Genomic DNA, 24804 nt, shown 5'->3' with positions numbered 1-24804 from the left:
AGTTGAAGCAAGATTTATTAGTAAATTCCCCAACAGAGTAGCAAGTGCAAATGCTTGAGAGCTGTAGCCTATAATAAACGAGTAAAAATGACAAATATCTTGCTGAATGTTACAGCTATAACATCAGCCTTATTACTTTCAATGAGCGTATTAGATGAACCTTTCCAAATATGCTTTTGTCGGTTTCCTTTTTAATTAATAAAACGCTAAACACAAAATGTGCACGAACATCCCTTACATAAATATATTTTTCAGTATTTGAAGAACCACCACGGATAAATTGTGCTTAATGTTTTTGTCGCGACCACATATGAGATATTAATGAGTAGCGTTGTTTTATGTGTGCTCTTGAATGATCCTCTTCTGGATATTAATCTCCAGAATTTATACAAAATACAATAGTATGATCTAATTAACTTACCCAATTGTTCACTGCAGCGCACCATTATTCCTTCATTAATGTATGATTTTGATTAATCGTCCTGTCTAGAGTTCTCATTGGTAAATTGAAACCAGAAACATGTGAAATGAATTGAATCAAATCAGGAAGTATTCTCTCTGTTACTTGCAAGCTGTAATAAAGCTATATTTCTATATAGCCTGTAGTCATTGGTTTTATTTTAAATTTAAACATAATTTCATGAGAATTACACCAATGCTGCGTTGTGATTTGTTGTTTTCGTTATATTAAGTAGGAATATAATCAGTAGCGAATTTATGTGTTTGTCCCCAAAAAGAAGTATCCGTAAAAGGGTTGGCTTGTATTAGAATACAAACACAGATAGTTACAGAACAAGGTTACTGACTGGGCACAACTTCATGTATTTTCTACTTGTGAAAGTTTTTTGGTGTGTTTTATTTTATCGGTAAAAAAGTTTTATTTATTGTTAATTTTGTTCAAACGATGTTTTATTAAAGCTGTACTTCTTTCATTCTAATTTATAAAAAAAAATAAACGAATTAACTATAAAGTCATTGAAAAGTATCTTAAAGTATGTTCCAGACAGTAGCCTATAGTTCTTTAAATTATTAGTCAGTCTTCTGTTTCTGCTTTATAACGAAAATCAAAACGTCACAGATAATGCTGACGAGAGATATCAGCAATTGTGTTAAGAATATTCTGTTTTGTTTTATGCATAACTTTACAAATAAACACTTATGGAATACACCAACAAAAGGTTTTAGCTATAATATTTTTAAATGCTAATATATTGTATGCATATGTGTAGCTGCGTGCTGCCAATTTTTTAAATGAATGAATATAAAAATACTTTAAACGAAGTTAAATATTTGGGCCTAAGCTTGTTTATTATGGAAGTATAATGTAATAAATATTAATTTTAACAATACACGTATAAAATCTATTGTTTTTTTTAAGATAATTTCAGTGTCCCGGGCATACAATGTCTTAGTCTAGTAGAATTAGAAAAAAGTTAAATAATTTAATTTAAATAGTCCTGTTCCAAAGCTATTATTGGAATAAACCAATTTAGCATTTTGCATATAATCTGGTGCTAAATGAACAGGCCTACACATTCATCACAATGTAAATCGCCAACTTCAGACACTTCTTCTTGGCACCATAGTCAGTGTCTTTGATTAAAAGGATCTTTCTGTTAAAATAAATAACTTCACTTCGAAAATATTGTGTTACCACATATTTACTTTTACTGCGTAAACACGCCAAAACAAGTTTAATGCGCGGTATGATGGTGCTCAGTTAGGCCATAAACAACTCCGCATAAAATTACACAGCCCGTTTTAGATGCGTCTCAGAGATATTAAACAAGTTGACAAGATATCAAACAAAAAGCAAATAGTTTACTTTTAATTTAATGACTATTACTGCAATTTTTGACTTGATATGATGTAGTGCCGTGTTTAAGAAAAAAAAGTCAACCAGGCTTCGAAAAAATTGGCATTTTAATTATTTTTGAATATTCTTTAAATTCTAATGAAAAACAAAAAAAAGCACAAATAATGCTGATTAAAAAGTCCATGATACCACAGCCTTCAATCCTGAAAGTCCATTCGCTAATCACCACTCGGTCCCTGGAAAAAGTTCACTGTGACTTTTTGAGGCCCGCATAAGTTGCCATAATGAAACAAACAGACAAACAGGTAGTATAAAATCAAACCAAGTGGTTAAGTTTGTGTAAGTGCCAACATAAAGGCATCGGTGCGCAATCATCCAAAGAGGCCGATTTTGCGTCCCAGAGACAATCGCATTCGCACGGATCGGGATAATCTATCCCGTTTATTCCTCTTGGTTTGCATCAGAAAGTGAAGAAGCTCCACCGTCGGATAAGCGGTCCGCTTCTCGTGTCCTCTCCTGCTCCGACAGCTGCTCACTGGTGGGGATGGAGTTCTTTTTTGGACGGCCTTTGGGTTTGGTTGGAGATTCTAGTCCACCTCCTTGCAACACCTTCAAAACAATGATAGGTTTACATTTTCACGTGTATGACAGATGGATCGAGATTTGTAGGCCTGATAGTTGAACTTACAATTTTCTTCCATTTCATTCTTCTGTTTTGATACCATGTTTTCACTTGAAGCTGACTCAAGCCTAAGGACTCTGCCAGATCTATTCTGTTAAACAGAAAGATGTCGACTTAGACATTTCTTGGTCAATACCAAACATGCTAATTGTCAAACATCGACACCTAAATAAATGCATCAATTAAAACGCGTATTTACCTGTCAGGGGTTGAAAGATACTTCTGTTTTTCAAATCGTTTTTCCAAACCCATCAGCTGTAGTTCAGTAAATACTGTTCTACTCCTTCTTCCTTTCTTTGTCTTGCTTACTGCATCAGCTCCAGGATCGAGTTTACCCCGAAGATGGAGGTCCAGCGGAAGATGATGGGATGATGAGCCCACCTGTAGACCCGCGGCACCGGACAGAAGCGCAGAGCTTAGCGGCGCCCCGAGCGAGCAGGACAGAGGAGACACCGGAAACTTCAGGATACCCGTCTGGTCTGCCTTCAGAACTGGAATGAAATAAGAGTGTGTGTTAGCCATGATAAATCACTGATAAAAAGCGTGGATGGATCCATGAAGTGGATATATGATAGGTTGATTTAAATCGGCCTCTAAAATAATATGGGATAGACTACACTTTATTTTAAGCTGATTTTGTGTGTAATTACAAAAGTAAATAGTTTAATATTAAGTAGGCTAACCACATGTAAACTAGGGTTAACATTTGCTATTTGCAAATATATTACATAGTCTACTGTTCGTTACAATTGAGTCGCATAATACTAAGGCTACAAAATATTTTCGTAAAAAAATCTTAAAGACTTTTAAACAAACTGATGTTTCTTTGAACGAAAATCTTAGATTAATTTGTCATTAAATATTAGCCTATTTTTGATACATTATTTTTAAAAGTCAGTGTCGTATTTAACTGCATAAGCTATGTTGCTGCAATGTAAAATTGGAGGGAAAATTTTTTGCAACCATTTAATAAATATTTTTCTGTTCTGTAGGGTACAGTTTTCTTGTTCTGAATAATCTTATTTTTAAAGTTAACCAATTGCCTTAAACTTGCTAAAAATAGTGACACATTGGCACTTATCCTTATCAATTTATATTATATTTATTCGATTTTGTTGTATTTATTTTAGATTTTAGAATTTTGCACCAAAAAGCATAGTGTTATTTCCAAGAATATCACCCGAAAAGAAGGCATGAATTGACGCAGCAGGCCTGAACTGAACGTGCATTTGCAATTTTCTCAAGCTTGCTAATTCAAATGCATTGCATATTTTTGGTCTGATATCTGATTTGTTTTGTATTGGTCAGCAGAGACAATGTAATCTTTTCTTTCTGGGTATGCAAATAGAGAGGTTATGCGATTTGAATGTCCCCTGTATTAGGAGAAGGTTAAGGTGGTTAAGAGATCGCCTGTCCCGGATCTCAAAATATCATCTGACGGAAAGGTCACGGAAGGCTACTTACCTAAGTGGTTATGGTAAGGTCTGGCGGACAAAAGGGCATGCACTCCAAACTTTAGAAGGTCTCCGGTGGGACTTGATACCTTCTGATCCGGATGATCTGTAAGAATCTCTTCGATCATGAAACTCCTGTACCTGTGAGACCTTTGGTCAAGATGGGCATCCGGGGGGTAATAGTGCGCCCCAATCTCCAAAGGATGTTGCATTATTAGAGCTTAAATGTGGCAGATGCTCTCCGAACCTCCTGGTAGCCTGATGAAAGCCCTAGGACACATTGAGGATTCAGATTTTACGATTTTCCCATGCATAAACGTCCATTCAGATTTTTAGATGCCATGATCATCTAAAAAAATATCCTCGCGTTTGTGGAGAACTTTTGACTGACGCTCGATCTTTAAACTCTTAAAGTGCAAGTGAATTTTTCTCTTTTCTTTCGGGGAGTTCCGAAATGTGTGGTCCCGTCCACGCAGCTGGAGTGAGAAGTCTGATCCGCCCAGTGAGGGCAGCCTGTTTCTGTTCTTACCGCACCAACTGAGTTCTGAATCAGCAACATAGACATCGGAGTTTAAGGAGGTCTAGCACAACGCCACACCTCCTTCTCAGCATGCATGGGCAACCTCTGTAAATCCAGGGGAAACACAGTCAAAACATTTAACTTCGTGCGACAGCTTTTTAAATTTCTTTAAATATTTGAAGTTTATTTTAAAGCGGGCCAGTGGTCAGATCAATTGCTGTACCAAAAAATAAAACAAAATAAAAAACAAACAAATAAACAGAATCCGTAAAAAGCCATACCTACAAAAATGATTAAAATACAAAAATCTAATGCGGATACGTTTCCATTTCTTGCTAATCTTTTTGATGCGATTATTTCTTCTTCACGTATTCCTGCTTGCGTTTTACGTCAAATTTTTTAAGATTTCTAAAATATATTGAGTAGCCTAGACGAAACTATTTATAAACCGTACTTTTCAGATTATTAGTGACTTCTTGATGCTGATGTCCTATCAGCCTTTAATAAAAATGATGAAATGAAGTTACAGTCGCAAGAAATTTTATTCAATTTATCATGCAAAAATAATCTTAAGTCTTGAAATATAAGGGAATGTTCTCTCTCGAAATAGCATTATAGCCGGTATATTTTCTCGGATTATGTATACATCATCTTTTTGAAAAAAAAAAACGTTGGATTCCAGTGATTATTAGCATGCGAATATATAAAAAAGACCAATGTCTTAAAAATCGTCCTCAAAAAATGTCTTGCGAAAATTGGAGCAAAGGAAATTTTTTGTAAAACTTTGCGTTCGTAAATTGTTGTTAATTAAAATGTGCCGTTTGAAGAAAAAGATTAAATATGGCCATATAATTTGACAGGATACTTTGCACACACTTTTTTCTTTTTGCTATCTAGTAATCTGGTCTTATTTCGCATTAAAATTCTATGGGGTGAAAAAGCGCCATTGTGAGGCACCACCAATGACTTATTTCACATCTGAACTGAAATGAAGACAAAGCTAGTTTACCTGAAATATACTCTTAATCCATTCAACAGTCATCCAAATGAAGCAATCAAAGTAGTCTTTGTCTTCTCACTAAATATAAAATCCGTACTTTCCTATTATTGCTTGTAATCTTTTCTGATCTTTCATATTTAAAATGTATTAAATATTGAATGTATTAAATCCAGGCAGATCATGCTTAATTGTAAAATTAAACATTCAGTTGTGAAGCGCTGTCTAGATAAAATATGTAGCCTATATTTTGCTGTGTGGAAAAGTAGTAAGAAAGAAAAAGAAGAACTTAACATTGCGGTTATAAAAAAAACGTTATTTAGGACTTTATTAAGAACAAACAGCTCCAAACATACTTTGTTATTTTTTCTGTCAATTTCGGTGGCCTATTCACTGTAAGAAATACTGGGTAATTTAAACAAAAATTGGGTAAAATATGGACAAACCCAAACATTGGGTTCAATTCGATCCTTATTTAAACAAATTCACCCAGCAGCTGGTTTAGTCTGTATTGCACCCAAAATAGGTTAAAATAACCCAGTCTTCTTATATGGATATATAGTATTGTTAGGCCTAATTTTAAATGAGATTGTCAATTCTTAAAAATTGACTTTACATGCAATTGCGTTTACATACAAGCGTTTACTAAAGACAGACAAAACAGGAAGTCATACACGTTCAACCATTTTCGTTTTACATTTTAAATGATTCTACAAAGAAAGCAATGTCTAAAGCTGGATCGATGTCCTCTGTTGGGAGCACTTCTATATTACAGCCACTAGGCGACATCATGCGAACGCCAGATGGAAAATCATGAGCTTATCTCGAATATTAATGAGCAGGTTTAATTATTTAGCGATCTAAACCAGTTTAAGTCAGCTTTTCATCACACTTTTAAACTAAGAGTTCCAAATTGAGGAAATCAATTTGTTTTAGTGATGAGATATAATAATCCAAACCCAAAAGCACATTTCAGTTAACTGTTCCTAATACTACAATATATTGCCCCTTAGTGTTTTAGAGAACCGGTTTCGACTTAAAAAATTGCTGTGGAAAAGTTTCATTAATATATTTAACATTTTTCACTCAACTAATAATGACAATTACAGAAAATTTTGTAAGAGTGAAGTGGGGATGTACAGTGCTCAGCATAAATGACTACACTCCCTTTTGAAAATGAACATTTGTATCCATTTTCTGTTTTATTAAACAGTTATCCATTAAAATAAGTTTTTGATCACCTAACCTCTTGAAGAATAGAAAGGTATACATTTAAATTCTAACAAGTTATTGGAAAAGCAAATTACAAACTACTGAAATTTAGCTTAACTTTACTATTTTTTAATGTTCTCATCGTTATCATTCTCATGAACCTCATGATTTTGTGATCTTAACTCTTATTGTTAGTTCTAGCTTTGGTATTTGTACCAATTAATAATGTACATGCACAAATACAGTGCTCAGCATAATTAAGTACACCCCATTTTAAAAATGAACATTTTTCCACATTTCTCAGTGAATATAGGCAATGTATTTTGGTGAATTTGAACAAAACAGATTTATTAAACAAATATATTTATTAGGATAATATTTTTGTCACCAAACATGTTTAGAAATTAAAAGATAACACAATTAAATTTAAGCAAAATATTAATTAAAAAATGTACATCCTACAAAATTTCAACAAGTTTTTTTTATTTTTTTGCTTCTCTTGATTTTTCCTCGTATTCGTATTTAATATTTTTCTATAACATAAATTTGGGTGTACTAGTTTTTGGAGCGTTATTATAAGTTATTTTGTTAGATATGCTCCATATTTGAGAGGGGTCTGGATGCAGACCTGGTGCAGTGCAATCTGAGCTGCATCCAATGCATTTTGATGGGCTCACCTAACCCCACCCCTAACCCTACCCATCACAGTGACATCACTCACTCCACTTGAGTGCATTTTGTCTGACATCGCATCGCTTAGTGATGAAATCTTAGCTTGCATTATAACGGCTGCATCCAAATACTATTGCCAGATTTGGCTTCAGTACTGACTAATCTAATGCATATGCACATATATAATATTGTATAGGAAATAATATATTTAAAAGAGAGATTTGTGAGGGGTGTACTTATATTTGCTGAGCACTGTATTTTATTTGAAAGCATCCTAGAAAATATAAATTTAAAAGAGATATGTAAGGGGTGTCTCATTTATGCTGAGAACTGTATATGCATTGTATTTTAAAATCATTAACTAGTGGACATAAACCATGTACTGTGGAAAGTGGGACCGCTTTAACTAAAGGCTTAGTGTGTTAATCTACTATGTGCTTAACCATATGCACCACCAAGCTTCTTACAACTCACCCCTGGTCAATCTAGAGCAGGGATGTCCAGACTAGGTCCTGAAGGGCCGGTGTCCTGCAAAGTTTAGTTCATCCCCAATCAGACACACCTGGGCTAGCTGAGCAAGCTCCTAGGCATTCTAGAAACATCCTTGCAGGTGTGTTGAAGCAAGTTGGAGCTAAAATCTGCAGGACGCCGGCCCTCCAGATCCGAGTTTGGACACCCATGATCCAGAGCAGGGGTCACCAATCTTGGTCCTTGAGGGCTGGTGTCCCAGCAGGGTTTAGCTACAACCCTTAACACACCTGCCTGGATGTTTCAAGTATACCTAGTAAGACCTTGATTAGCTTGTTCAGGTGTGTTTGATTAGGGTTGGAGCTAAAATCTGCAGGACACCGGCCCTCCAGGAACAAGTTTGGTGACCACTGATCTAGAGCATCATAAACATCCTCTAAACTCAACAGGTATACTTTACATAATATACAAACACTGTTAGAAATAAATCTTTATTGGCATGAAGAACCTTTAACATTCATAGAAACTTTCTATTGCATTTAATGTTCTTTACGATGTTCCTTTACTCCAAATGGTCCTTTAGGAACTGTCCACTTAAAAGTTTTTTTGGGAACAAATAGTGTCTCTGCAGAAATTCACTTTTCAACAAGGAGTGATAAGATATACTTTACTGTTATTTTTACAATGCGTAATACAGTGGTAAATTAATTAATTAAATTCTGACCCTATAAAACTGGATTGGTTTACTTTTGATTATTGTGGTATTTATATTACACTGAAGCCATCAAAGTTGTTAATGGAGTGTGTTTTACGATAAAATTATATTTTGGTATTATTGAGAATTTAACATAGTGTTTCTTATTCTCCCTCTCTTTGTTAAGGGGAGAGTGGGGACAGTTGCAACAAGGGGCAGTTTCAACAAGACTTGTTCCTCCATTTAAGAATGAGTGATGATAGTTATACTACATAATTGCAATTAGACCTTCCTTTAATCTGAGAGTAATCAGCCATATGTGACCATTCTTTCAGTAGAAAAAAAATCATTTTTAGGTAGAAAAAGTTTTTTTTATGTTCAAGAAATTACGATAATACTGTTTTTGTGAAACATTATTCATTTATATAATTTAAATATTTTCTTAGCTTTAAATAGATATAGCTATCAAGCGTTGAAGCTGTTGTGTTTCCCTAGCATAGTTTAATCAGGGTTAACAGAGTTGGGACCAATGTTGGGACAGTTGCAACATGCCATTGCAACTGTCCCCAATAACAAAATGTAATTAAAAACTTGCCATATTGACAATTTACAATTTGATTCGATGACAGTTTCAATGTAACTTCATTAAAAAATTAACTCATTGACTAATTATTTCACAGTTCAAAGAAGTAGTTTAGTAAAGGTTTAGTCTAGATTTTCAGTAAAACAAATATTTTGTTCAGTTTTTTAGGCCTGATAATTGGCTATTGCTTGTTCTTTTAATAATCTGTATTTATATGGCCAATTGAACAAATTTAACAATTTTACATTCAGTCATTTTATCAAATCATAATAATCAACCTGAATACTTTTAATTATTACATTTTAATCAATGTTGCAACCATCCCCCTGCTTGTTCAAGTATAAATTGAGCATATAATATCATGTGTTCACATATTATAGCAATGTGGGTGGGTGTTCAATAGCTGTGGGTTTATCATTTTAAAATCTTGGGTTTCCATAAAAAATAAAAATAAAAAAAAACTCTGTGAGAAACTGAAAGAAATGTCCACACTCTCCCCTACTGTTTTGTAAATTTTCTAGCAAGTAAAATTACGACTGGAAACGGTTTCTGTACCTTTTATGTTTACATTATTTATAATGGCTTTGATAACTTTGGTAAGTTCTACAGTTTATAAGGTCATGAAATACACGAATTAAACCCTCTGAATCAAACCGACTGAATAATAGGCTTTTTAACACGAAATTTAGAAGTTTCTAAACGTGTGCTGTTCCTTGAGTGTCTCTTCCTCACGCATACGCTCGCGGAGCTTCATCCGCCCTTTATAGCCTTCATTTGATCACGTGACGCAACTCGGCCAATGACAAGCCTGATCTGTTTCCTCCAACCTGTTACAATGTAACATCCCCTTGAGCAGCGAAACTGATACAAATGCACGCGCCCGCGTCTGCTGTTGATTCATGCTTTTGCATTTCACCATGAGTTCAGTGGAAACAATGGTCTTCAGCTAACAGAATCCGCACCCACGGACCGAGGTATGTAATTATCGGACACATGAGACATAATGTTAGCATTTGCTTTTAGCACAATAGCATTAATGGCTAGCTGAGAGATATGCACCGCAAGAGATTAAGCAACCAGTCTATTAGTTAATCTAGTGGTCTGCTCTTTAAGATTGTTTACTGTGTATTTGCGAATCGGATTGTTATAATTAAATTTCTGTACGGGGAATAATTCTTAAACTACAGAGGCTGATATGTGGATAAAAACAAGCTGCACTGTCCTTTTGTGAGTGTTAATAACAGTAATGTACTGTACGAAAATTTTGGACGTAAAATTTACGTACAGTATTGGTCGTATTTTTTTGTAACCAAAGCGACATTTCACACAGATGAGATACTGGAAATTAACAAGATGTTACAAAATGTTTATTGTCGATTACAAGAATGCTGTTAGTACCATTTGAATAGTGCTATTGTTAAGTAAGTGTTGTTTCAATATACGGTAAATAATGTTGTATAAACCCAAAGACTATAGAATAAAGACACTTTAATAAACCCAAATTTATTTAACTTGTTGATTGAGGTAAAGTTGGTTGTATATTCACACATTCAGACTTTCTCTTTAATAATATAATTTCAGTAAAATATTCTTTGCAAATTCTATACTGAAATCCCATTAGCGGCCAACGACTATCAAAGTACCACATGATCAAACTAACAGTGTTAATGTTGTTTTGAAGTGTTATTTTCATGTGATTTCAAGCTGAATAGTCAAAGTACCATAGTAAACAATATGTAACAAGTTGTTATTGAATGAATGTAAAATATAAAACCAACTTTCCCTCAGTAACTTGTTGGATGCTGTGGGGTTAGACAGGCATGAAAACATTAATTAAAAATAGTTATAATTTAGTTTTGACAGACTGTGACTAGATATTAAAAGTTTAAAAGACGTGTTTGAACAACAAATATTGTAGCTTTCATGATGTGAGTGTGTATATGTGTATAGTTTATTTGGTTTAATACATTTAATTGAAGTTGTTATTGAAGTTACTATGATTATGTAGCAGCATGTATTCATGTTGATCTTGCCATTAAGTTTCTGATTTAGCAATAAATTAACTAACTAAAGATATTTAATTAATTAATCTTTTTATTTTCCAATTTCTTTTAATTGTAGTTTAACATGTACATACACATTTCCATATACCAGGTAAACATAAACCAACAAGCAAACAAATCAACAGTATTTTACATGAGAAAGCAGTATCAACTCTTTTACTAATCTTCAAGTGAAACATTTCCAACTCCACCACCTTTTAAAAACAACATAAAAGTTCCCCTCAACTCTATCAAAAAATATGTATTTATTTATTAATATAGAAGTTTTTTTCATTGACATGTTTAACATCTCTTTCAGCCAACAGTCTATATTTGGTGCACATATACTTTTTTAATTTAAAGAAATAAGCCGTTTCGCTTGCAAAATACATACAGTTAAAGTCAGAATTATTAGTTGTTCAACACATTTCTGAACATAATAGTTTTAATAACTCATTTCTAATCACTGATTTATTTTATCTTTGCCATGATGACAGTACAGAATATTTGACTAGATATTTTTCAAGACACTTCTGTACAGTTTAAATTGACATTTAAATGCTTTACTTGGTTAATTAGGTAACTAGGCAGGTTAGAGTAATTAGGCAGACTATTGTATAATGATGGTTTGTTCTGTAGACTATCAAAAATATAGCTTAAATATTCCCCCCCAAAAAATTTAACAAAGCAAGGACATTTTTACAGTCTGTCTGATAATATTTTTTCTTCTAGAGAAAATCTTTATTTTTGCTAGAATAAAAGCAGTTTTTAATAAAAAAACATTTCAAGGTCACAATTATTAGCTCCGTTAAAAAGGGGAAAAAATCATTAGGGAGCTAATAATTGTGACTTCAACTGTATATTCATAAACTGTATATTCAAAAATATATTCATAAATAAGATGCTCTTTTTTAACTTGATCTCCTTGGGATATAAATGAAATAAAAAACTAAAGGAGATATTAGTATATTAACCCCAAGTATCTTTTCTATTATTTCTTTCACACCTTTCCAGAAGTTCTTCCTTTACATTCCCATATTCAGCGATGCAGCGTTCCTTTAAGGTCCCTCCGTCTCAAATGAATAAATCTTTTACTGCAGCATCTGCCCTAAACGATTGGTTGTTCAAATGTTCTTCACTCGATAATATAAAAGCAGTACAAGATTACGTAACAAAAACAAGTTCCTGCTGACCTTGAGCTGCAATTCATGCTGCAGTTTGCTCTGGAAGTCTTGTAGTAATGTAAATGAACTTGACTCCTCATTGAATGTTCCCACGATGATGGATCTCTGCATAGATGTACTTGGTGCTTTGTAAAGGAGAGGGCATGTGAAGGGTCAGACAGAGAGCCAGCAACAACAGCAAGTTTTCTGTAAGTGCTTCACTGACTCGTATAACTGGCTTAGGCAAAAATTGCACTCCAGCTCTGTGGTCGTATCGGAAAAACCATCTAAATAAACAAAATTAATGTACACTCAGAGAGGTTGTGGTTACTAAAGCTGATGCAGTTTAGTGTTAAAATAAAGCAGCATGCTGACTAAACTACTGTTTTAAAGTGACAATTCACGCTTTAACCATAATGAATACAGTTAATAAGATATTTTGAAGTCATTTTGAAACCAGTAGCCATCGACTTACATTGTATATATTTTTAGCATGCTGGGTATCTGCAGTGTTTTAAAATGTCTTAAATCTCAAAAACAGAATTTTAGGCCTTAAAAGTCTTAAATTGACTGAAATATTGTGTTGTAGGTCTTAAATATCTTTTTAAGCTCTTAATTTTCCTTTGTTTGTGTATAGCTACCCAGTCTGGCCATCAACACCCATACAATCACCAACAGTTCATTCATTCATCGTTAATTTTCTTGTCGGCTTAGTCCCCTTATTTACCCGGGGTCGCCACAGTGGAATGAACCACCAACTTATCCAGCATGTTTTTACGCAGCGGATGCCCTTCCAGGCAACTTATCCTGCATGTTTTTACGCAGCGGATGCCCTTCCAGCCACAACCCATCTCTGGGGGACGCATCCACACACACTCACACTCACACTCACACTCACACTCACACACACACACACACACACACACACACACACACACACACTACGGACAATTTAGCCTACCCAATTCACCTGTACTGCATGTCTTTGGACTGTGGGGGAATCCGGAGCACCCGGAGGAAACCCACATGAATGCGGGGAGAACATGCAAACTCCACACAGAAACGCCAACTGAGCCAAGGCTCGAACCGGCGACCCTGCGACCTTCTTGCTGTGAGGTGACAGCACTACCTCCTGCGCTACTGCGTCTCCATCCAGCAGTTCAAGTCGAGCTTTATTGTCATTCCGCTACATGTGTGGACACACAAAGGAACAAAATGTTATGTCTTGCCAGACAACGGTGCTACATAAATTAATCCTAAATACACATGCAACACTGGACATAAGAGCTATTATAAAAAAACCTATGCATAACTAACATATACTATAAAATAAAATACCTAAACTATAAACACACACGGACTTTAACTTTTTGTTTGAATAATGTAATTTATAACTCTATTTACCATAATGGTTTAATTTTTCACCTTATAATAACACAAGTTCCCTATGTATGTACTGCTAAAGACACTGACCTGGACCGACTGTTAAGGATGCATTAATTTATTATAGTTTTAAAACATTTGTCTTTTTTATTTTAAAGAACAATTATGTTGAAAAAAAGTGTATGTTTACAAATAGAGCTTGCTTGTTTTGACACAATATTTTAACAATTTTGCTAAGAAATATCAAAAATATTTATTTTTATTGTTAAGTTATTATTGTATTATTAAATGTATTAAATTATAATTTTTTGAATGGGTCAAATAAAAATATTTTCCATCTGGGCCATTTGAAAAACTCCTTAGCGTTTAGCCCTGTATGAGTCTAAAATTGAGTTCATAATGGTCTTAAAAAATGTCTTTATTGATTTAAAAATTACTTAACTTGCAGAAGCCCTGTGGATGTCAACGGTAACTGGTGACCAAAATATGAATATGAATATGAAGAGTTCAGATGCAAAAAGCTCTAAGTGTCATCTGTACACTGTAAAACAACCCAACAGTCAACTTTATCAAATTAAATGAGTAAGTTTACTGAAAGTTAATTCTACTCATTTGATAAGAGTTTTGAACTCAGTGTTGAAGGTAATGAGTTAAACACCTCATTACTTTAACTTAAATGGATTAAGTTCACAGTACTCGTATAGATTTTTTTTTTTTTTTTTTTTTACCAAAAATGGTTTGTAGCAATTGGTTTTCTCAAACGGTTTGAGTTGCCGGATCTTATTGGGTTTTACAGTACAGAGTTCTTCATTTATTGGGTTTTACTATGCTCAAATTGCTTCGTTTACTCAAACAGATTAAGTTCACAGCACTCATTATGATCAGTTTTTGAACTTAAATGGATTGTTGCAAGCGGTTTCCTCAAATGGTTTGAGTTACCTTTTAACTTTTTGGGTTTTACAGTGTAATTTTCTTCTACAATGATAATTTCTCTCAGCCTCTTATGTTTATGTTCAGTTATTTTATGTTAAAAGCAATAAAAAAGTTTTTTTTGCCATAAAAGTAAAATGACTGAATCAAGACATATAGGAGGCTGGGAAAAATGTTAATATTAGAAGACAATTTCAGACGGCACTTAGAAGTTTTTTTTTTTTTATCTGAACTCTTCATATCTCCTTTTGTCTCATACTAGTTTGGAACCATTTAGGGGGGAGCAAATTTAGTTTTTTTATGGTTCATTACATGAACAGATCTCATTTTATCAACAGTCCTCAAAATAACATTGAGTGAAAACGATGCAAATGAAGTGGTCAAACTAATCAGATATAAAGTATGTATAGACTTCTTTTATAACTCTGCTTGTTTTGAAAACGCTTTGAAAAATCAGTTCAAAGTTTAGATGAAAGTGATCGGCGCCCTTTGATTTAAATCCAGTGGGCAGCGCTCAAGGATTCACCCAACAGCTTTTGTAAGGGTGAAAGCTGCAATATGGTTTGCAATCATGTTCACAATGTTAATTCATTAAAATTCATTGAAACGGCTTATAAACGATTCAACTGAGTTAAGAAATCATCGCAGCGTGTGCTCAAATGTAAGCCTCAAGACGCACAAGTCTTTGTCTTGCCTATTGATGTGTTGATCAGGATTAGGAAAAATCCATTCGTAATCCGATAAATAGCGCACACTGATTGAGTAGAGTCAGATTGAGTTTTTGGATGACTCGGGTGAGGTTTCACTGTCTCTGCTGGATCAGTGCTTTAAGAGAAGTGTACGTTACAATTCAAATGAGTCTCATAATGGCACTCTGCTGTCCTGTGTCTTCTCAGTTTTCAGTATGAATTAATCATGGCGCGTCAGATGACTGCTAACATCACCCTGAATGCGCCACAGATCGCTAAACAAACCAGATGCAAAGAGCCATTACTTAGGCAGCACTTTTCTTCTTCATTACTTTAGATTAGTAATACAGAGACATAAATAAACTCGACAGAAGAAATGCTCCTCAAATGAAAACATTAGAGGTTTTGGATTGAAGCATAGTTTGAAGTCTATATACGCGTTAAGGTTTTTAATTGTTATTCTTTGCGACGTTTTAAAGAATGAAAAGATGTAGAAATGCTGTTATTATGCTTTTTTTGTATATTGCATTGCGTTTATTGTCAATGTAGATTTCTGTAAATGTAAAATTGCTCAATAAATGTGAATATTGGTTTCCCAAACGAAAGAAGAAATCCTAAACAGCCTGAAGTGAGTCATCTGTATCTTCAGTCATGCTTTCAGCAAAAATTTAGGATTGAACTGGGAAAATATGCTATATTGTTGTTGAGTATTGCACTAATCATATTTCTTGTGATATGCCCTTTTTTTAAAGCAATGCTATTTTAGATGTTAATTATTGTTTAAATAATTTATGTAATGGTCTTACACCTCATCTGGAAAGTATTCATAGCGCTTCACTTTTCCCACAATTTTTATATTACAGCCTTATTCCAAAATGGATTAAATTCATTTATTTCCTCAATTCTATACACAAGACCCCATAATGACAATGTGAAAAAAGAATTTTGTAATTTATTAAAAATTAAAAACCTGAAAAATCACATGTACATCAGTATTCACAGCCTTTACCGTGAAGCTCTAAATTGAGCTCAGGTACATTCTGTTTCCACTAGTCATTCTTGAGGTGTTTCAGCAGCTTAATTGTAGATCACCTGTTGTAAATTCAGTTGATTGTACATGATCTGAAAAGGCTTGTCTACATTATGTCCCAGGGTTGACAGTGCATGTCAAAGCACAAACCAAGCATAAAAACAAAGGAATTGTCTGTAGGCATCGAAGACAGGATTGTCTCGAGGCACAAGGCTGAGGAAGGTTACAGAAAAATTTCTGCTGTTCTGAAGTTCCACTGAGCACAGTGGCCTCCATCATCCGTAAGTGGAAGATGTTTGGAACCACCAGGACTCTTCCTAGAGCTGGCCGGCCATCTAAGCTGGGTGAGCGAGGAGAAGGGCCCTAGTCAGGGAGGTGATCAATAACCCAATGGTCACTCTGTCTGAGCTTCAATGTTTTTCTGTGGAGAGAGAAGAACCTTACAGAAGGACAACCATCTGTGCAGCAATTCATCAATCAGGCCTGTAAGGTAGAGTGGCCTGACGGAAGACACTCCCCACCTGGAATTTGCCAAAAGGCATCTAAAGGACTCCCAGACAATAAGAAACAAAATTCTCTAGTCTGATGGGACTAACATTGAACTCTTTTGGCGTTCCGTCTCAAAAAAAACAGTAACCGCTCATCGCCAGGCTAATACCATCCCTACAGTGAAGCATGGTGTTGGCAGTATGATGCTGTGGGGATGTTTTTCAGCAGCAGGAACTGGAAGACTAGTCAGGATAGAGGGAAAGATGAATGCAGCAAATGTACAGAGACATCCTGAATAAAAAACCTACTTCAGAGTGCTTTTGACCTCCGACTGGGGCGACGGTTCATCTTCCAGCAGGACAATGACCCAAAGCACACCGCCACAATATCAATGGAGTGGCTTCACAACTCAGTGAATGTTCTTGAGTGGCCTAACCAGAGCCCAGACCTAAATCCAATTGAACATACCTGGAGAGATCTGAAAATGGCGGTACACCGTCACTTTCCATCCAACTTGATAGAGCTTGAGAGGTACTGCAAAAGAGGAATGGGCAAAAATTCCCAAAGACAGGTGTGCCAAGCTTGTTGCATCACATTCAAAAAGACCTGAGGCTGTAATTGCTGCCAAAGGTGCATCATCAAAGTATTGAGCAAAGGCTGTTAATACTTATGTACATGTGACATGTTTTTATTATTATTATTTTTTTTAGGTTTTTAATACATTTGCAACAATTTCAAAAAATCTTTCTTCACGTTATTGTGTGTAGAATTTTGAGGAAATAAATGAATTTAATTCATTTTGGAATAAGGCTGTAACATAAAATGTGGAAAAAGTAAAGCGCTATGAATACTTTCCAGATAGCACTGTACTAAAATAAACGGGAAATAAATATTTTTTTGATTGAATTATTTCTAACTGTGACTTTAAAAACACTATGAATGACTAGAAAAACTCAGCAGATAGTCTGATACATATTGGCTGTTGTCCTTTTAATTGATCCTACTCTTGACATTAGTGTTTATTTTTAACTCTCTTCTCTGAGACACTAGGTTCACCTTTGGGCCTGGTTTAGCCAGTGGCGTAATAGCACCTAATGCAGATATAAAGGTTTTAAGGCCCCATGTGATTGGTCAAATTTGAATAAACCACTTGTGTATGCAACACTAATGCTTGACACAAGGTCACACTGCTCTCTGATTGGGATGTGTTGAATATATTACTTTTATAGCAATAATTATCATTTTAAAATATTTTGTGCATTTTTGTTATGCCAGCAAACTCTGCACTTGCAGGAGTTTCCATTTCAACTTCAAAATGAACTGTAGGTGAGAACAGCATGTTATCATGTAATGTGGTTTACCAAGGTCTGTTGTGGTCAGTTTAATGTTATTACCATTTAACCCATTTTCGGTCGATCTTTAAATTGACCTGTTCATAAGGATTAGTAAAAGTGCTTATTATAAGGGATGCATCGATATGGATTTTTTGGCCGATATTGATAACTCTGTTGGATGTCGATAACCGATATACAACAGCTGATAAATATAAATAATTTAAAATGTTATATTTTTATACAGTGAACAACTGATTTTATTTTAAAAACTTCATAAAAGTCTGAACTGATCTCAAAATAGCCTACTCAAACAAAAATAAATAAATAAATAAATAAATAATAATCCAATAATATTTAAACTTGCAAGGTGATTATATAGACCTATATTCACAGTTTCATATAAATCAGTATGCAAAAAATAAACTATTTCCTTTTCTTCGTAGCAAATTAACATGCAACTTGACTGTTGTATAAAAACAATAGGTTAAATACGGGATTTAATTAACAAACAAATAAAATAAATATATTTTAAATAAAATGAAAACAAACATGGCGAGGAATTGGCACAGTAGGTAGTGCTGTGACCTCACAGCAAGAAGGTCGCTGGGTCGCTGGTTCGAACCTCGGCTCAGTTGGCCTGCCTTTGCGTGGGTTTCCTCCGGGTGCTCCGGTTTCCCCCACAGTCCAAAGACATGCAGTACAGATGAATTGGGTAGGCTAAATTGTCCGTAGTGTATGAGTGTGTGTGTGGATGTTTCCCAGAGATGGGTTGTGGCTGGAAAGGCATCCGCTGTGTAAAAACTTGCTGGATAGGTTGGCGGTTCATTCCGCTGTGGTGACCCTGGATTAATAAAGAGACTAAGCTGACAAGAAAATGAATAAATAAATGAATGAATGAATGAAAATGAACATGAAAAAGCTAAGAACTGAAACCAGATAAAATGGTCTTGAAAAAACATGTTATATGTACAATGTTTAGTGGCTGGGTCATTTAAAACACTCCCCAAGATTCTCTCGTGCTTACACAAAGTTATCTTTCACTTATGCACATCATGTAATATATTTCCTGATGCGATTTAACCAAAATGCACAATAACTTCTATCAAACATATCTACAATGAAAATGAATATGGTTACTTAATGAAATATTAATAAACAGCAATACCATGCAAACTTTGTGGTAATAGACTTTAAAGAAATAAACAATGTGAGAAAAGCTTATAGTGCACTGAACAAGTTTGACCCACACATCCCTAAAGCAGGCAATACAATTACGTAATCTATTGGCTTAAAGATATCGGCCAAATTTGTATATCGGACTGATAACGCTAACATGATAAAATAGCATTTATTGGCCGATAACAATATGGCCACCGATATATTGTGCATCCCTAATTATTTTAAGAGACCTCTGCTTAGGGAAGCAAATTTTTTAGTGGCATCATTGTGGAAGCAAAATATTTTAAGAGTCACTCTCTGTATTATTTTGGTTAGTTGATTAGAAGTTTCAATTAATGTGTATATTTGATTATCAGCTACAGGATAACCCTTTAACACCCATGGCAGCTTTCACACCAGAGGAAACTTTTTACAGTTCCTAGAACTGTTGGCAGCAATGCAATGCTTTTTGGCATGTTCGCACTGCAGAATCTGGAATGATTTTAGTTATAAGAACATCTTTTGGAAGGAGTAACATAACTTAAATCTAGTGCAACATGAAAGTGTACTCGGGTAAATGCATTTAATATGAAAACATCTTTGAGCCATTTAATTAGCAATGTAGCACTGCATGTAGATATGGAGCAAGTTTTAGGCCCAGTTTCAATTCCGTTTTGGATTTTGGAATCCTTCAATTCAGAAAAAGACACTTTCACATTTAAAGGCCAATTCACACTGGTTTGACAAACACCAACAAACAAACAAAGTCTGCTGGAGTTTGACCCCTGACAGTATTTGTTGCAGTTGGTCAGAGTTTGTTTTCACCTGACTGAACATGTTCAATTGCTGTTTGTTGGATCATGGAACATTTGAGTTGTGTGCTATGATCAAATGGCAACAGCTTCTGACTTAATCTTGCCAGGGACCAGATAGGCTAACATGAATGTATTTTTAGTCCAGAAAAAGGATCATTTAATTAATTTAATTATTATGCAAGCCAATTGTCGTGGAAGTGTGAAAATTACTAATAAATGACAAATTAATTTTCTCATAAAAGTCTAACTGCAATGGCCGATTTGCTTGTCTGAAATGTGAATTTGCTTTAACTGCAAAAATTCTTTTGAAATCCAAAAATGGCTCCCCCATATCCAGTAGTAAACCCAATTTTGGAACCTTTATATTTTAAAGAGTATAGGGCAGAACAGGCTGGCTAATGTAGTTGCATTGTTAAAAAAATGTGATTTTAAAATTAGTTCAAGCTCTCAGCTTTCAAAACAAAATGAAAACCCAGAGGCACAGGTTCTGTTTGAGAGCAGGATAGTTGCAGTCATCGCCACTCCTACGTGTGATTAAAGTGATGGCTATTATTGTCACAAAGGTAATGCGAGTAGTCAACTGTTGACACTTGATCTGCAATGAAGTGTAGGGTTAAACTAACACAATGACGTTTTCTGAGCCTCTGTGTGTGTGTACTAATATAGTATCACTTTAAAGTGCTAAGGATGTGCTACTAATAATCCATATGCATACTGAAAACTGAGGTACATTTGGCCATGTGCTTTATTTTTATTCAGTGTGAAAAAAACATCATTTTTGGTGTTTTTTTTTTTTTTTACTTTTTATTAGTATCACAAGCATATCTAAAGCCAAACTAGTTTTGTTCCTCCATATTAGTTTCCCTTTGTATTTCCAACAGTACTATTAAACGTATACTTTAATACTGCAACAGAAAAAAAAACTTGTTTTGAGTGATTAAAGTAATTAGTTAATTGTAAAAAGTTACTTTTAATGTTTGATGGATGAACTGGGGGGAGAATAATAACACCTCACTATATACAGTACATATACATTATATGTTACAGTGACACTAGATCTGGTGTGTGACACACAGCAACAGACATTGCACATTTTCCTCCCAAGGGAGAAAACTCCAAGGCAACCAGCCATATAACTTCCTCGTTTATGTTGTGTCTTGACTGTTTGCCCTGCCATTGTTTTGTGTCTGAGGCGTTAACAGCATGTTTGCTCCCATGTTTCAGTGTCGGTCATGGCAGCAGGTGTCAGTTTGGTGAGTGATCTGCCCTACTCCACCAGCAGAGAGTCCAACACTGACATGGAGACAGGTATTCTACTTCTGTTTCTCTACCTGTGCATGAAAGAATATTTTGATTATAAATCCAAAGTATTTATTTGAAAAAGTAAAAAAAAAAAAAAAAAAAAAAAAAAAAAAAAAAAAATATATATATATATATATATATATATATATATATATATATATATATATATATATATATATATATATATATATATAAAATTAAAATGATAGATAGATAGATAGATAGATAGATAGATAGATAGATAGATAGATAGATAGATAGATAGATAGACTTGATGTGATATACAAACAGCAAATTAAATATTTTTACATTTTCTTGATGGGTAATTTTGGTGTTTGCATCAAATGTAATTAACAAAAGTGGTTTTATATACATGGCACAATAAATAGTGCCTAATTTATAATATTTAAAATTTTATAATATTTATAATATTTTAATATTTTAAATTTTTTAATATTTAAAATTTTTTTATAATATTTCATCATCATTAAGTGTAGCAGATATATTTATGTAAAACTAAACATGATTTTTCTGAGCCTAACTTTAAATATACATACACTCACCGGCCACTTTATTAGGTACACCTGTCCAACTGTTTATTAAAGCAGATTTCTAATCAGCCAATCACATGGCAGCAACTCCGGCATGTAGACATGGTCAAGATGTTCTACTGCAGTTCAAACCCAACATCAGAATTGGGAAGAAAGGTGATTTAAGTGACTTTGAATGTGGCATGGTTGATGTGAGAAGGACTGGTCTGAGTATTTCAGAAACTGCTGATCTACAATGATTCACGCACAACCATCTCTAGGGTTTACAGAGAATGGTCTAAAAAAGAGAAAATATTCTGTGTGCACAAATACCTTGTTGATGTCAGAGGAGATTGGCCAGACTGGTTCTAGCTGATAGAAAGGCAAAAGTAACTTAAATAACCACTCGTTACAACCGACGTATGCAGAAGAGCATCTCTGAACGCATTACACGTCCAACTTTGAGATGGATGGGCTACAGCAGGAAAAGACCACACTGTGTGCCACTCCTGTCAGCTAAGAACAGGAAACTGAGGCTGCAATTGGCACAAACTCACCAAAATTGGACAATAGAGGATTGAAATAACAATGCCTGGTCTGATAAGTCTCAATTTCTGCTACGACATTCAGATGGTAGGATCAGAATTTGGCTTAAACAACATGAAAGCAAAGATCCATCCTGCCTTGTATCAATGCTTCAGGCTGGTGGTGGTGGTGGTGTAATGGTGTGGGGGATATTTTCTTGGCACATTTTGGGCCCATCTCAATCCAATAGAGCACGTTTAGGATGTAGTGGAACGGGAGATTAACATTATGGATGTGCAGCCGACAAATCTGCAGCAACTGTGTGATGCTATCATGTCATTATGGACCCAAATCTCTAAGGAATAGTTCCAGTACCTTCTTGAATCTATGCCATGAAGGATTAAAGCGGTTCTGAAGACAAAAGGGGGTCCAACCCGGCACTAGTAAGGTGTACCTAATAAAGTGGCCATTGAGTGTGCATGCATACAATGAACATGCTATTTTAAAAAAGATTTAATGATTTAAAAAAATGACTTGCTAAAAAGTGGCAAAAGCCAGATAGTGGAAGTATGAAGATTTCAAATGAATAAACAGCAATTTATTTAATGTAAAAAATAAATGTTATTTAAATTGCAATAATAATATTTTAGAAGTTTATAGTTCTTACTGTATTTTTTTCTTCATCATTTTAAATGACTCATTCTATCTCAGCTGGTTCTTTTAAAAACCAGAGATAATGCATCTTTAATTATTCTGGAAACTATCTCAAGTGGCTTAGGTGAGAAAGAGCACACTAATGGCATTGGTAACCAGAACTTCAAGCTCATATCCATTATTTTATAAGCCTCTTGAACTGCTGAGTCCACTGGCGTACAGAGAAAACTACTTTTCTTTTATGTGCTATTCACTTTCTGTGCTCCTAATTGCATGAAATCTTCATATTCACTGTCGCAGATGCAGCGCATTAGTTGAAAAGGTGTAATTTTAGACTCCTTTTGTTGAAATGCTGACAGGGTTACACAACCAGAGCTGTCTTTACCATTTCATAAAAAAACATCATCCTTATTCTCATCCACCTGAGATGACACACACGCACGCACGCACACACACACACTTCAGCACAGCCTCCCACTGACTTCAAGTGCAACTGGGGAATCAGGTTTGCGTGTCGCTTTTGTGATTGTATAGTGATGATTCACTGCTCTGGGGTCAGTGCTTAGGTGGTTCAGGCTGTGCTAAATGCAGAGACAGTCATGCTCTTCCATCATAGAGGAGATCGTCATGGGTTTTCATAAAAAGATCTTGGTTAGGAGGCATAGCTCAGCCGTGGAAGTTTTGACAACGTCTTCACAGAGGGTCATTGTGGCGTTAAGCATTTCTGAGGCACAGACTGGCATCACGGGCTGCGGATGTAATTAGTCATATTCATATTGGAGCTGCTAGGTCTGAGTGAATTCTGAATTTTCTTCATCTGTTTTCGCAGTTAATGTCCGAGTACCCACGGCGAAGTACACCAAGGTGGGTGAGACTTTGAGGCATGTCATCCCAGGACATATGCAGTGCTCCATGGCATGTGGAGGTCGAGCATGCAAATATGAAAACCCCTCTCGCTGGAGCGACAAGGAGCAAGCCGTCAAAGGACTCTACTCCTCATGGTAAGCTGTCATCTGGCACTTTTTTAATATTTAGCAGCGAGTCATTTTCTATTCATTGTGTAAATAAATCCTGGTTGCCTTAAATTAAGCTAAATCAAATTAACTTTATGAGTCCATTGAACTTATATCATGTAAAACTGACTTAATTTTATAAGTCACTCAAGTTATTTTGAGTTAGAAAATGGTTAACATGGTTAACATGGTTAAATAAGTTACTATGAACTAAAAACTTATGCTGTCATGACTAATTGATGTTTACCGTGTAGTCAAAAGCACCATTGATGTTTATTTGTATTGTTTTTTCATTGTAAGTTGAAAGCAACACTTTATTTTATTCATTCATTTTTTTTCTTTTCTGCTTAGTCCCTTGATTAATCTGGGTCACCACAGCGGAATGAATCACCCGATTTATTTTATTTTATATTTAATTTTAATTTTACTAATATATTTTTCTAACATTTTGATTTAATTTATTCATGCATATTTAACATGTAAACATTATATTTTATATTCCATATATATATATATATATATATATATATATATATATATATATATATATATATATATATATATATATATATATATATATATGCTGTTTTTGATACTGGTATGGAAAGTATATGTGACTAAATAAATAAATAATATAAAAAATTTTTTT

General features: G+C 34.6%; 2 protein-coding genes and 2 long non-coding RNA genes across 5 annotated transcripts in view; 2 read left to right on the top strand and 2 right to left on the bottom strand.

Moving 5' to 3' along the window:
- The window catches only part of LOC137496701 (uncharacterized), an 84129-nt gene extending 79465 nt beyond the window's left edge, over positions 1–4664 (top strand). Inside the window, exon 3 of the long non-coding RNA XR_012387185.1 lies at positions 2816–4664. This is a non-coding gene — a long non-coding RNA (uncharacterized lncRNA). The remainder of the gene's footprint in view (positions 1–2815) is intronic.
- barx1 (BARX homeobox 1) lies at positions 1909–4495 on the bottom strand. The gene is given in 4 exon segments (NM_001024949.1): positions 1909–2425; positions 2505–2589; positions 2698–2989; positions 3963–4495. Coding segments are annotated over 4 exon segments (747 nt in total). The 5' UTR covers positions 4165–4495; the 3' UTR covers positions 1909–2257.
- A 5283-nt stretch (positions 4665–9947) lies between the features above and the next one.
- The window catches only part of ptpdc1a (protein tyrosine phosphatase domain containing 1a), a 26061-nt gene continuing 11204 nt past the window's right edge, over positions 9948–24804 (top strand). Inside the window, 3 exon segments of one of the 2 annotated variants that reach the window (NM_001080596.2) lie at positions 9948–10072; positions 21356–21439; positions 23972–24143. In NM_001080596.2, coding sequence (NP_001074065.2) covers positions 21364–21439; positions 23972–24143 — 248 coding nt within the window. In that variant the 5' untranslated portion in view covers positions 9948–10072; positions 21356–21363. 2 annotated transcript variants of the gene reach the window in all.
- LOC137496700 (uncharacterized) overlaps positions 20860–24804 on the bottom strand; it is an 18299-nt gene continuing 14354 nt past the window's right edge. The window contains exon 3 of the long non-coding RNA XR_011017248.2: positions 20860–21462. This is a non-coding gene — a long non-coding RNA (uncharacterized lncRNA). The remainder of the gene's footprint in view (positions 21463–24804) is intronic.

Source organism: Danio rerio, chromosome 11 (assembly GCF_049306965.1).
Source record: "Danio rerio strain Tuebingen ecotype United States chromosome 11, GRCz12tu, whole genome shotgun sequence".
Classification (NCBI taxonomy): domain Eukaryota; kingdom Metazoa; phylum Chordata; class Actinopteri; order Cypriniformes; family Danionidae; genus Danio; species Danio rerio.
Note: the sequence above shows the minus strand (reverse complement) of the source record. Positions and strands in the feature narration are given on the sequence as shown.